Source organism: Ctenopharyngodon idella, chromosome 21 (genome assembly GCF_019924925.1).
Source record: "Ctenopharyngodon idella isolate HZGC_01 chromosome 21, HZGC01, whole genome shotgun sequence".
In the NCBI taxonomy this organism is placed as follows: domain Eukaryota; kingdom Metazoa; phylum Chordata; class Actinopteri; order Cypriniformes; family Xenocyprididae; genus Ctenopharyngodon; species Ctenopharyngodon idella.
The window spans coordinates 9,593,022-9,607,962 of record NC_067240.1 but is presented as its reverse complement, the minus strand read 5'-3'; the positions used below and the strand labels follow the sequence as shown (position 1 = coordinate 9,607,962).

Sequence of the window (14,941 nt, the reverse complement as noted above, 5' to 3'; positions counted from 1 at the left end):
TCAATCATCACTCAATCATCACTTAATTATCTCATTAACTTTAACACTGCTTCAGTGTTACTTTTAACACCCTGTAGTGTGGACACATATGTACACTTTGGGGTGTTCATTTAACACTGGGGATTTTGCTGTGTAAATCCCGGGATACACTGCACGATTCTTGTCTATCCCAGATAAAAGATTGTCATTGTGAAACAATCGTGGCGATTTCTGTGATCGTGGCTCTTAATCGGTGGTCCTATGTCATAGAGTGAGAGAGGTTCAAAGACGGCCGTTGTTCCAGAGATCTTATCGCAATACTGACTTTCACTGAAAGAAAACTAAATATGTAGCCTACACTTAAAAAAGAAATGTTCAATTGTAATGTCTTACCATCATAGCAGACAAATGTGTAATAGTTGTCACATGATGAATCAAACCAGTTTCCATTATTATCCATGTAAACACACAGTTCATTCCCAGCATTGTTGTTCGGTTCATGATACCAGTTCCTGAAATCTCTTCCTTCTTCCTGATAGAAATCATTGTCTTCCAGTGACCATCTCCAGCTGTTCACATCATCATACTGTCCAATCCAGGCTGAACCATTGTAACTCCCATTAACTGTGTTGATCAGACTGTTAATTTCCTCCATGTTATCAATGGTGGCCAGATCAGTGTAATTCTGTCTGCAGTATCTCTGAGCTTCAGTCCAGGTCTTTGACTCATTCACAAAATGATACTCCCAGGATAATGCTAATGGTGTCAAGGTGGGGAAAACGTAAAGATACAAAACAAATATATTTGATCAAGTCACAGTTTTAGAAATTGCATTTTTTGTGGGGGGGAAGTCCCTTTACTTTGTCTCTGTGTTTAAAAAGGGTTATTATTGTCATTAGAGATCTACTCACCACTGTAGCAAATGAAAGGAAATGCAGTATCGCAGTTTTCATCTGTCCAGTTCCCAGAGTCACTAAATGACACTGCAGTGCAGTATTCTCTGTTTCCAGCATTATCTGGCTGTCCTGTCCTCCAGTTACTGAATGAAGAGTTGCTCTGATCTGACCAAGATCTGGTTCTGTACAGTCCAATCCAAACAACTGAATAATAATAATTTTGTATCAATGACTGAACCCTGTAGTTTTCAATGTCATTCCTGATACTGACGAGGTCTGTGTGATGTTCTCTGCAGTAACTCTGAGCTTCAGTCCAGGTTTTGGGCTGGTAAACCAACACATAACTTGTACTAGCATTCGCTCTTCCTGTGGGGAAACAACTTAAATATGTGATATTTCATGGAATCATAAATATTTTGTTCTAATTACTTGTTAGAAAGTCCATCAGCAGTTCTCACCATCATAACAAACAAAGGGAAGTACAGTGGAGCAAAAGGCTTCACTCCATATTCCATGGTAATATGACATGTACGCACACAGATTCTGTCCACCTGAGTTCACTGGTGTCTGGACATACCAGCTTTTAAATCCTCCCTCTAACGCTGCACTCTCCAGAGACCATCTCCAGCTGTTCAGATCATCATAGAGACCAATCCAAGCTTTGCCATAGTAAGAGCCACGCACTGTTTTAAAGAGCCTGTTCATTTCCTCCATGTTATCAATGGTGGCCAGATCAGTGTAATTCTGTCTGCAGTATCTCTGAGCTTCAGTCCAGGTCTTAGACTCATTCAAAAAGTGATACTGACGGGTGCATGAAGATTGTGTGCAGGTTCCTGTGAATTGTTTTACAGCACAGAAAAAAATTATTACTTGCATGACACAATGACGAGCATGGAAGTGCAGAGGATAGAGCAAAACAAAACACCAGTCACGAATTAGTCTAAAAGTCTAAAACGATCATTTTTAAAGAGAAATGTCAGAGGATTTCGATACAAGAGAAGAGGAGCTCAGTCTGTTGCACAGCCCTATTTGTTTAAACCGCGAGAGGCTTATGATACTCCTACAACCTGCGTCATATACATTGCGTGAAGGGTTACTCATTTGGCGCAAGTCAACTTGTGCAGTATGCGTACGGTCGTCCCCCGGATGTTTTAAATATGGATATTTTTCTTACAAAAATGCATCGCTTTGCTTTAGAAGGCTTTTAATCACCCTCTGGAGCCGTATGGATTACTTTTATTATGATGGATGCATTTTTTTGCTACAAAATCTCTCCCCCCATTCACAACAATTATAAACCTTGGAGGACTAGAGATATTTTTAAATATATCTCCAACTGTGTTCATCTGAAAGAAGATATACACCTAGGAAGGCTTGAGGGTGAGTAAATCATAGGATAATTTTTATTTTTTGGTGAACTAACCTTTTAAATACTACAGCTAAAATCATTATTTTCCTGTCAAGATTGCATACCAAACAGAACAGATTTTAAATAAATTATTTATAAACCAAAACATAGATAAAGTTGAACTCAAGGTAATTTAGTATGAGCAACTTAAAAAAAAAAAAAAAAAAAGCAAGAACATACAAAGTCAGGTTTGGTGGTGATAAGAGAACTGACAGGCTGATTAGTTTTATCATTGATTCTGAGTCCTGTGGAAGCCATTTGTGGCAGAATAATACACACAGAATTTTGTGTGAAATGGAAGTATGACCTAGGAGAAGTTTGAAGAAGAAGAAAATTTGTGCTTGGACCCCCAACAGTAGCTTTATCTCTATTTATAGTATTTGGTGATGTTTTAATAAAAAAAGGTTGTTCTTTTGAGGCCACCATTAAGGTGATTAGTCACTTTCGTGAAGTTTCTTTTATCTCTTTATTATTATTATTATTATTATTATTATTATTTAACCATTAACATGGGTTTTTAGTGATTAGAGTTTTCAACAATAAATTTCACAATGGTATTTGAATCCACATCCTTTCTCATTCCTACCAAATAATGACATCCAACAAAGCGAATGAACTTACTGCTGTAGCAGAAGAAAGGCATGCTGGATAAACAGACCTCATCTGTCCATCGGCCTGAATACTGGAATGATACTGCAGTGCAGTGCTGGTATCCATATTCATTAGCTTGATTATTTCCATTATCTGGTTGCGCCTGTGACCAAGGAATTTGCGGCCTCCAGTTCTGATAACTGGTAATCTGATTGTTTGACCAAACCCTGTTTCTGTACAGTCCGATCCAGACTCCTCCACCTGATACCTGAAAGATCATCTGGTTCTCAGTCTGATTTCTCACATTGGCGAGATCTGTGTAATGATCTCTGCAGTATCTACGAGCCTCTGACCAGGTTTTCCCATCATATATTCTGATGTAACTCTGTGTGGCATTCTCTCTACCTGAGAATACAAGAAATATTTGCACATTAGCTCTTACTGACAAAAAAAAAAAAAAAAAAAACTAATTTAAATTAATATCTAAAACGAAATGTTCCTACCATCATAGCAAACGAATGTCAGCGTGTAGTCACATGACATATCATACCATTTTCCATCATAACTCATGTAAACACACAGCTGGTTCCCCCCATCATTGTCCGGTTCATGATACCAGTTCCTGAAATCTCTCTCTCCTTCCTGATAGAAATCATTGTCCTCCAGTGACCATCTCCAGCTGTTCACATCATCATACTGTCCAATCCAGGCTGAACCATTGTAACTCCCATTAACTGTGTTGATCAGTCTGTTCATTTCCTCCATGTTATCAATGGTGGCCAGATCAGTGTAATTCTGTCTGCAGTATCTCTGAGCTTCAGTCCAGGTCTTTGACTCATTCACAAAATGATACTGGTGAGATGATGCTAATGCAATAGAGGAAACAAATGATTTTAAATTTAATTGAAAAATGAGCATGTATTTCAGAATATTTAGTATTTGTTTTGTCTTGATTTTGCTTTAATGACAGCAGCATTCAAACTTAACAAACTTCTCAAAATATATATATATATATATTTTTTTTTACAAAATAAACAGTCTGAGATGATGTAAAAAAGCATGTGTTTCAATAGGCAAGGCAATTTTATTTGTATACCTTATGTAGCCCCGCCCCTTTTCAGCGCTGCGCTCGTTGTCTTTTGACTTCCGGTTTGTATTTCCACAGCGATCTTACGTATATATGAATGAACTGCTCGTTTTAAAATCTTCTGGGTCTACTGACATTTGTTAAGACATCTGCTTTAAACATTACAATGCTCACAATAACTTTAATTACCTCTACAACAAGTAAGTATCCACTTCACCAGCTAATTATTCTTCAGCAGCGATGCCATACCGCAAAAACGGAAGTTCAAAGACAATATTATAAAGATGGCGGTGCGCTTGTTTCTCTGGCGCATAAGGTCTACAGCACATGATAGATTTCATGGATTACTACCCAAGCTAGAAAAGGTGTTAAAAGGATACTTAAAAAATAAAATATTTTGTCATGATTTACTGACCCTCATGTCATTCCAAAAGTGTATAGCATTCTTTCTTCTGTGGAACACACACACACACACAAAGATTGAGAAATGTCTAGTGTTGTTGTTTTTTTGTTTGTTTGTTTGTTTGTTTTTTCCATGTCCATGCAATAGAAGTCAACAGGCACCAAAACTCTTTAGTTACCAACATTCTTCAAAAAAATTGATTTTATCTTCCGCAGAAGAAAGAAATACATACAGCTTTGGATTGACACAAGGGTAAGTAAATTATGACAGAATATAAGATCTACTCACCATTGTGACAAAAGAAAGGAAATGCATCATTGCAGTATTCATCTGTCCATTTCCCAGAGTCACTGAATGAGACTACAGTACAGGATCCTGCAGCATCTGGTTGCCATGTGCTCCAGTAACTAAATGAAGAGTTGCTCTGATCTGACCAAGATCTGGTTTTGTACAGTCCAATCCAAACACCGTAATAATAATTATTCCGTAATAAATACTGGACCTTCTGGTTTTCAGCCTCATTCCTGATACTGACGAGGTCTGTGTGATGTTCTCTGCAGTAACTCTGAGCTTCAGTCCAGGTTTTGTACTGGTAAATTAAAACATAAGTAGCACTGGCATTTTGTCTTCCTGAAAGATATTAATATCATATTAAATTGAGAGAAAATTTGGTTTGGTTGTTTTTAATTTTTTGTTCATTGTCTTAGACATTTTAAATGTACAGCTTACCATCATAGCAGACGCTAGGATAAAATGTATTGGAGCAGTCTGCTGTATACCATCTCCCATAGTACATATATACACACAGACTTTGTCCTCCAGAATTGTCTGGTCCTCGGTTATACCAGTTCCTGAACTCCTTCCCTCCCACGTTGAAGAAATCACTGTCCTCTAGAGTCCATTTCCAACTGCTTAGATCATCATAGAGTCCAATCCAGGCCAGATCAATGGAATCATCTTTAACTGTGTCCAATAACTGAACCGTCTGTTGATCATTCTCAGTGGTGGCCAGATCAGTGTATTTATCTCTACAGTATCTCTGAGCTTCTGCCCAAGTCTTGGATTCATTCACAAAGACATACTGAGGGACACACAATGTGAGGGTAAAGAGACCTGTTGAAAATGCAAAAGTTAAGTTGAGATCACATGATACTTGTGGGGCACTGCAGACACTGTCATGCATAATGGGTCAACTTCTAATAGCATGGATAACTGACCTTTAATGAAGTAAACATTATACTGATAGGTGTAAGTATAAGGTTGAAAGTGCACCATAAATGAAAAATATTTATCCACTTAAAGACACTCTATGGTGTAGATTATCTAGAAACCAATGTGTTTTAGCATGTGCCCTCTCCAGTCTGCCCTACCTAAATTTACGGCCAGGAGCCGCCAAAGCCACTGGAAGGCAAGCCTGCAACCTTTAGCCAAAACAGTGTAACGGCTAATGCTAACACTCCGGCTCTGGCTGTAGGCAGGGAAAGAGCTTTGAACGGCGGGCACTGATGTCACTGCCATTACACTATAGGCTTAAGCCCTGGGTATACTTTACATGCGCAGTACAATTTATTCTATACTCTTTACCAGACATCGTGTCATCAACGGGACATTCGCTGGGCAGGATCGGAGAAGAAAAACAGTGCATCCACCATTGCAACACAGTTCAGAAGACACACCAAGAGAACAGGAATCAAAAACGATGGAGAATGCATGCTTCTGAGTTTACTCGTCTTGTTTTTGAATCGCTCTTTACAAACTCTTCTTCGACGACTGCACATTGTGCTCAGTACTGTGCTTATTGCCACCTAGTGGACTCTTCTGTCCTGTTGCACGTGCACCGTCCACGTGGTCTCAATTTGGGCTGCACGCGGACGGGGTGAAGTATACCCGGGGCTTTAGAGGTGCCGCATGTGATTAAGTTAGCTGTTACGCTTTCTCCAATGATAAGAGATACAGACCCTCTCATCTCCCTATAATAATACAATCTCTGGAGCCGCTACTGCTTATGCCTGGCTCACAATGCAGGAGTTTTAGGCCGATTTATGCCTGATTTCCCCCTCCCGAGAATCAGAAAAAAAAATCTTGTCGAGGACCTCGATCGGCTCAGATGTTCGGCGTAGATTATCTGGTAATGTGAGGCGTTCACAAATCGAATCTTGCACCTCCAGATCTGCTCTCACACAAATCGGGGCCGCCCCGATCATATCAAACATGTTTGATATTTAGGATTTTAAATCAGGAAGATTACGTCAGTTCTTTAACAACAGCCAATGAGAGAAGTGAATGAGAGCGCTTTTGAAATTGCGACCACGAAACCAGCTGCTGTATGGGTCTGTTGGACAGTGGAGATGGCGGAACGGTGCGTTGAAGTGTTGCAACAATACAACTCCTTGAACAACACGTCTTTAAAAACATGACACAACCGTACGGACAAAGAGAAAAGCTGAGGAGAAATCGCTATGGTTTTGAACATACCGGTGTAGAAAGCTGCTAGCAAATGTAAACATACCTGTTTATGTCAGTGACGAATATGTTTACATCCATGTTTACAGAGGCGACATTCTCCATCCCAAGTCCAGAGGCGACTCCCTTCTCCGTCCCGAGTCCAGAGGTGACTCCCTTCCTCACTGAGAGCCTAGAGATGGCTCCAGTCCCCGAGTCCGCTCAAGAGTCCGCTCTATTCCCTGACTCCACTCCAGTCCCTGAGCCCGCTCCAGTCCAGAGATGCGTGGATCCTCCCAAATAAATTTTTAGAGGGGGCCATATACCCGTGGCTGTAGTGGCTGAGGCCATGGAGGCCGCACCGCCATGGCGCCCTGAAACTCCTGAACCACCATGGCACCCTGAAGCCCCTGATCTGCCATGGCACCCGGAAGCCCCTGATGCGCCATGGCGCCCTGAAACTCGTGATCTGCCATGGCGCCCTGAAACTCCTGAACCGCCATGGCGCTCTGAAACTCCTGATCCGCCAGGGCGCCCTGAAGCTCCTGAACCGCCATGGCACCCTGAAGCTCCCGATCTGCCATGGCGCCCCTGAACAGCCAGCTTCGCTCTGGTCGCCTGTGTGCCCGGCCCCGCCCGGGTCACCTGAGCTCCTGGCTCCACCCTGGAGGCCTCATACTCATCTGCACCTTCACCCTCACCTGCCTATAAGGTCTTCGGGGCACCCACCCTCCCTCCCTCCCTCCCCGGTTGTTCCATCCACGGCGCGAGGACACGCCTACCGGGAGGGGGGAGTACTGTCACGGTCACCATCTATCTCAGCTTCCCCGGACTCCATTTCCCATCATCCCTCCTGTCTCTCACCTGCTCACACTCAGCAATCACCTGCACCTGATCTCCATTACCTCATCAGCACAGCAATATTTAAGCACACATATCACCACAGCACTTGGCCTGGTCTCGTTCGTTCGTTCGTTGGTATGTGGACTCACTTACCTGTCAGCACTTACCTGTATGTTCCAGTGCTCCTTCGTCTCTCCCACTCCTTCGTGTCTCCAGCATCTCCTGTTCTCCAGTGTCTTCATTCCCTGGACTCCTTCCACACTCCACCATCTCCACCTAAGTGTGTGCACGGCTGCTCAGTTCCACGATCTCCTCCATCCATCTGCAAAGAATTGTCAGTATAACCGTTCAATATTACCATCCTTCTCATTCTACATTACTCACCTGCTTGTTTGTCATACCTGCCTCGACCAATAAAGCTTCATATTCACTTTGACATTGTTGTGAGTCTGTGTTCCGTAAAAGTGCCCAGCATAAGGAAACTCGTATTTACGATAGTTCCGATAGCACGTGAAGGCAGCATAACTCCTGACAAATTAAAGACTGTTGCGCCTCTTTTGCTTTTTTCAGTTTTCTCGCTTTTAAAATGTTTTAGATCGCCTTGTCAAGTTCAACTTCTCGAGTTAGGACAACATTTGGACATTTGGACCCTTTCTGCCTTTTCACTAACCGGATGCGCAGGGCAGTTGGACATAGTGGTTTTTTAGAAGTAAAAAATTATATAAATACTGTTCGGTTTCTCGCACAAACCAATCGTTCGTGTCTTAGGACATCAATGTGTCGTCATGAGCCGCAGGGTTTAATTTGGATTTGTCTGTGCATGTTTTTTTTGATTCTTATAGATGGAGTTCCCATTGACAAGCATTATACGACTGACAGACCACAACAGTTGGAGTTAAAAATCATCATTTGTGTTCTACTGAAGAAACAAAGTCACCTACATCTTGGATGCCCTGGGGGTAAGCAGATAAACATCAAATTTTCATTTTTGAGGGAACTATCCCTTTAATTAGTTAAGATGATGTGAAATGAAATTTAAACAAAAAAGGGTAGCATTTTACAATCCTGTTCCCCATGTACATACTATGTACTTATTACAGAAATTATAATAACTGGGTAATAACTAGGTACTAACCCTGAACCTACACCTAAACCTAACCTTAACCCCTGTAGTTACCTTGTATTACTCAGTATTTTAATAGGTAAGTACACTGTAAGTACATGTAAGTACATGTACTGTAAAATAAAGTGCAACCCAAAAAAGTTTTGCAGTGGTTGAATTTTGGACCCCCTCCTCTCACATATATTTTAAAATAACCAAAATGAGGATAAAAATCATTTAAAAGTTCCATACCTGAGAATAGTACCAGTGAAAACATGGCTGTGGAGAAAAAATATGCATGTGTAATTGAAAAAATCATTTAAAAGTAATTAAGTGCCAGTTTTGTCAAACATTTATTTTACCGTACCGTAGTTTACAGTATCTCAAGACTTCAAGTCGTGTGTCTTGCTTGCCAGTTTCTGTTTGATTTTATTGCAGCTGTCTTAATATATACAGCAAAATCCAAAATGTGGGTGTGACTATTTTCTTTTAAATCACTAAACCTGCTAGGTGGCCTAAATAAGCTACCAGTTTGTTTAACAGAAATGTACAAAATATAAATAATGAATGGAAGTATACACAACTTAACATCAATGAACTAGTTGGACTAACTTGTTATTAAAGGTTAAATGTGAGAGACATGTTGTAAACTGAAGAATATGAATGAATTTTTCTGTTCAGCAGCTTTCCATTCAATTTATACACTCATTTTCATGTTATAAGGTGATTTTTTTTACTTTACACATAGTAAGTTCTATTTAGAACCATACTGTCCTAAAGAACCTTTTTATGGTAATTTTTTTAATTTATTTTTTTATCTGTAAAAAATCCTTTCAAAGCCACCTCATTATCCATCACTCTCTCAACAGGTACTTGAAATACTGTATCTATAAATGCTTTTCATTTTCAATTTTCTGACTGGTCGGTAAATATTTTATGGTGATTGTACTGAACAATGATACGTGATAAATGATCATTGTGGTTAAATGTTTTTTAAAAGAGAAATCAACCGTCTGTATTTACATAATGCAGAACCAGACGAACAAGTTACCAGACAGTTTGAAAAAATCTTGTGTGTTCACATTTTACTGGCTATTGTATGAAATCTGAAGGCAAGGAGCACATAACCATATAGAAAACCTTTGATTATGTCTGTTGATAATCAAAACCACCTGCACGACATTTGCCTCCCCAGCTAACAAAAATATGTTTTTAGAATGTTTTGCTAACATTCTCATTAAGTTATGAAAACGTTATTTCTGAATGTTTTTTAAACATTGAAAACGTCCAGTTTTTTAATGTATCAAGAACGTTTCTTTCTTGGATTATGTGAACGTCAGAAGAACATTCCATTCTGTCATTTTGAAAATGTTATTAAAACGTTATTTTTGAATCTTTTCTGAATGTTCAAAACACCGAAAACGAATGGCCAGTCCATCACCGGGCTCACACACAGATACTTGAGTATCGCTAATTTAGCTCTGCTGCGTGTCTTTGAACTGTGGTGGAAACTGGAGTACCTGGAGGAAACACACTGAAACAAAGAGGAATATATACATGATGAGACAGTGTGTTAAAAATCTTGATCTGTGACCAAATTGTATGAGAGGAAGGACTTTAAGGAAAGTTAATAACACATAAAATATGGATACATCCATTAAAGCAAATCAGTTATAACTAAATGTGTCCAACATTACCTGTGAAGGACTGAACCTCTGAAGGACTTGTTCAGCCTCCCCGGCAGCTTCTTCAAGATCAGCATTGGGAACTTTGAGTTCAAGTTCAGCTTTCTGACAGAATAGGTCAACATTTGATTCTGAGTTTTAAAAATATGCCATGATAACCAACAAAAAAAAAAGAGAGCAAAACTATGTGTAAATGAATTACAGATTACAGTTCAGAAAAATAGGCAAGAAAGCTGAGAGAGAGAGAGAGAGAGAGAGAGAGAGAGATTTTGTGAGAGACAGCTTCTTAAAAGAGCTGTTGGATTAAAAGGTGTTGTGGGAGATTTAGATGGAGGAGTATGTGATCTGAAGGAACTGCAAAACAGAAAAAATATTGAATTACAATTACATTACAAAAAAGTATTTAACGCATGGCAAGTGTTGTGGTACTGTGCTTTAACTACAAATACCACAGTAAAACTTTGGTTACTGCGGTAAAACCACTCTTTTCCATCTAAAATATAAGAATGTCAAACAGTACAGCTTTTAAAAATGACAACAAGTTTATTACCAGCAGGGCACTGTTGTCAAAGATTTTTGCCTGATTGCGGGACATTTTTGTGCCCATTCCTTGGTCCGGAACACTTTCATACGGGCCGTCTGCCTGGACTTCATGTCCAGCAGCTTCCCACACGGAGTAAGGGAGAAAGACAGAGAGAGTGAGGGGGAGACGGTATGACAAAATAATAATAATAAAAAAAGGTTCTAAACTGTGGTCCAGTTGATCAAGCCTTGCTGATCTTCTGACCCTCTATTAACAAGGGCCTAAAAGCACTGGCATGTTTTAATAATATTAAAGGCATGATACTAGAAACCAAGTTAGTTATGTATCCATATTTTAATGGAATATACAAATGTCCATTATCTGGCCACAGACATCATACCTTAAGTTGTCATTATTATTGTACATTATTTACCTTGCTGCATCTTCTATTGGAACAATTGATCTTTTCCAGGCAATGGGTGCACTGCCAAAGAGTTGAACCAACTGGCATTTTTACTACAAACAAAACAAAAATTAATTATACGTAACAAAATATTTAATTCTGTGGGAGGACCTGATGTGAGCATATCCTAAGCCTTTTCAATGGTACTATAAAGAAGAAAAAAAAAGACATACAATTCACTTTATTGTCAACCAAGGACTATAATGTTACATGACAACATCAGAAATCAAATATCCTGGGAATAGGAGCCTAATCCAACCATACTGTATCATGCATCTGCAAGCAACTAGTAATGCTTGCCTGAAGTATACCAACGTGCCTATTATTCTAACAGATCTCAGATCGGCTTGTATAGTGAATGTAGGCCGTTTGATCCGAAATACTGATCTAGCGTCAGTTAACGTCCCACACCCGCACTCACAGGTAATATGTACACCGATAACAGGGACACCAAAGCGGCTCACAAGTTGCACAGGCCTAAAACATTTATAAATGCAGCATGCATTAACATGCCTTTTCTGTAGGCACGATTTATAGGCAGTAAAAAGGCTGTCCTGTTGCCCACAATTTAGGAATAATTTCGGTGTAGGAGTCTATGCGCACTGATTAGTCCACTGGGGGGTCCCGTAGGCTAATGTTACCACTTCAGCTAAAAACGTTAAAGTTAGCTAGTAATTAATTCTGCTGATTTGTAGTGCTGTCATCAGCCGTGTCTAAAAGCTGAAGACCCATGTCACATGATTAAAAACTTTCATTTATTAATACCTTTTTTTTTTCTTTTTTTTTAAATTGCCCTTACTTACCTGTTTGAAGATGTACACGCATCAGGTGAACTGGGCTGGGCGAACTGAGCATCGCTGGTGACGACATTGATGAAATGTTGAAGATGTTGCGTGGTATTTGGACGCATCTGCTCTCCACCGAAGTTAATGGGAAGGATTGGCGTATCATATGCACGCAAAATTGGACTTTGGCGTATATATTGCACTGCATGAGAGACAAACTTCTCCAATTGTCTTTAAAAGATTTTATTTCTTGCAAGAAAGGTCAAACAGTTAACAGAAACACAAGTAGCTGCAGAGTGTAAGACAAAGAATCTCACCCTTCTCTTATACTTCGGCCTTCAAGGTTGAAAACTCTATTCTCTTCCCATATTTAGGCACATGACTATGAAAAGAACTCTTCCACCTGTCACATGACACTCACACCCCCCGCACTCTACAAAATCCATACATTTGTCACATACAAGCATCGTCTTTTGTTCGGGCCTGGCCGGGAGTCAAAAATAAATCCCTAAATGTAGCTGTTCTACGTGACTCAGAGAATGCATTCTTAAACACTTCTAAAAGAAACTATGTCATCACAAGCACAAGGGAATAATCATAAGAAATTTTTGAAAATTTCCCCAACACGTTAGTATCTCAAGACTTCAAGTCATGTGTCTTGCTCACCAGTTTCTGTTTGATTTTATTGCAGCTATCTTTATATATAGGCCTATAATAGATACATAAAACACTGCTGAAAGTGATATGTTATAGTATATTTTGTCTGTGCTATAATAAACAAACAAACAAAGAAAGAGGTGTTTTATGATTTTGATCAGTTTTTTTTTCTTTCAGGAGACTCAAGAATATTACAATCTATAACATCCTCCATATTTGTATAATTTCTTACATGTGCATCATTTTTGTCACCTGTGTTGAGCATCACCCCAGCATCACCCGGCTGCCTCCTGGAGATGCGATGCCAGCTGCTGCTGCTCACTAATCTTCAACAGAAACTGTAATAATACCCATTTCACAATATCAAAATGTAGATTTACTGAAATGGCAATTCTATTCAAGTTTGCATACTTGCAGACAGCTGTGCAGTGTGCAAGTAGCCTTACCATATCCCAAACGTATAGTTTTGACTTTTTTTTTTTTTTTTTGGTCAAATAATAGTTTATCTTATTGGTTGCTGTTCTTTCACATTTTAAAATAATAATAATAATTCAATCAAAAATGAGTATAAGCATTGTAAATGCAGTAATACATACCAAACGCAGAGTCCTCTCCTCTCGTGCGTCCTCCCCATTGCATCGCTGGCCGAGGCAATCATCACTTTAGTTTCGCTTTCAAAGATCTCTTTTATCGATGCCATCGGTGCTTTTCCGTTGCTAGATGTGGTTATCGAAATCAAAACAGTCCATAAACTATAAATCCTCACGAAAACTCACGAATACTTCAGTCAAATCAGCTCGCGAATCAATCAGAACTGAATGTGAGAGATCAGCCTACATCAAATTTCTCGGTTTCTGAATGGACGGTTGGCTTGATTGACATGTCCCCACGAAAGTTAACTTTCGGGCATGATTTACATACCATCGACATGTCCTCAGAAAACGTTAGCACGCTTTGATCGATGGTTTGGAGATTGCGTGTTTCTTCGAGAGCGCATTTCCTGTTCTACACATCCGCGACAAAACAGTTGATTATTTACGAACGAAAGCTCACAGAAACATGGAAATGGTCTCATTTGAAAGAAAATATCCTAAGCTAGTTTGTAGCTTTTTTTGATACTGTTTTAGTTTGATACTGACTTAAGCAGCCCTTATCAAAAGTGCGAGGGTCAATTTCTGTCTTTTTAAAACTGCGGGGGTCCTGACCCCCCTGTCCCCTGTGCCGATGGCGCGAATTATTTTGACCAGCATTTATTAGCATGGGGAATGGAATATAAGCTATATAAGCTTGATTTTTGCGGACGAGATCTGCTACGCTGCTGCTGTTGCTGTTGAGCAAATACAAGAATTTGTTCAGCATAGTCAAAATAACAAACATAAAGGGCAAGCTGCTGCAAGAAAATGGTAGAACTCCCATAGCAGATCTCTACAGGTGGCAGAGGAGGGATAAACACAAGTTTTCATAATCGCTGAATATGAAAAAACTCATTCAAAATATTGATAACTTGAATAGCATTATTAAATATTACTAATAACGCTGAGACACACACATCCTCAGAAAATTCTCAGAGCCCTAAAGTGACACAAAAGGCATAAAGTGAAATTAATAAGTGTTTTATTGGTGCTCCAGAGACAGATACGAAACCATTAATTATCTACAGTACCAGATTAAAAAGAAAAAGATTTGTTTAAAAAGAAAAAAAAAACACTATTTTTCACCCCATTCTTGGAATAGAAACAGTGGAACTAAATGGAAACAGTGCGCATGAACAAAATCACTCATTATAGTAAACAACTCAAAAACTGTTATTTAGTGCTATTGACTTGCTTCTGTGTTGAGCACAAGGATTTATACAAGTTTACAGCGTGGGTCAAATCTGTGCCTTCATTTTCACTTTAACGTTGACATTTTCGTCTTGATTGGGAATGATATCCATCTTTCCTATCTATGCGCATACCAAAAATGTTTAAATATTATAAAAGGCTCACATATCATATGCAAATATCTTTACAAACTAAAACGGCAGCACTGCATTTGGTTTAGCGAAATACAATGTAACGAATCTGCGACTCTGAAA

General features: G+C 39.4%; 1 protein-coding gene across 9 annotated transcripts in view; it reads right to left on the bottom strand.

Annotated features, from left to right (window-relative positions):
* Window positions 1–9,162, bottom strand: part of LOC127503466 (macrophage mannose receptor 1-like) — a 75,628-nt gene extending 66,466 nt beyond the window's left edge. For 4 of the 9 annotated variants that reach the window (XR_007927101.1, XR_007927099.1, XR_007927098.1 and 1 more), the window contains exons 1-9: window positions 9,119–9,160; window positions 9,004–9,030; window positions 5,094–5,477; window positions 4,653–4,994; window positions 3,378–3,740; window positions 2,905–3,279; window positions 1,334–1,708; window positions 891–1,241; window positions 373–735 (exon numbers count right to left, since the gene is read on the bottom strand). Coding sequence is in view for 2 of the 9 variants with exons in the window: in XM_051877349.1 (XP_051733309.1) it covers window positions 373–735; window positions 891–1,241; window positions 1,334–1,708; window positions 2,905–3,279; window positions 3,378–3,740; window positions 4,653–4,994; window positions 5,094–5,477; window positions 9,004–9,028 (2,578 nt within the window). In the remaining 7 variants the exon portion in view is untranslated. Of the gene's footprint in view, window positions 1–372; window positions 736–890; window positions 1,242–1,333; window positions 1,709–2,904; window positions 3,280–3,377; window positions 3,741–4,652; window positions 4,995–5,093; window positions 5,478–9,003; window positions 9,031–9,118 lie in introns of all 9 variants that reach the window. The other 5 variants (XR_007927100.1, XM_051877348.1, XM_051877344.1 and 2 more) reach the window with 2 other exon arrangements.
* Between the last annotated feature and the right edge of the window lie 5,779 nt (window positions 9,163–14,941).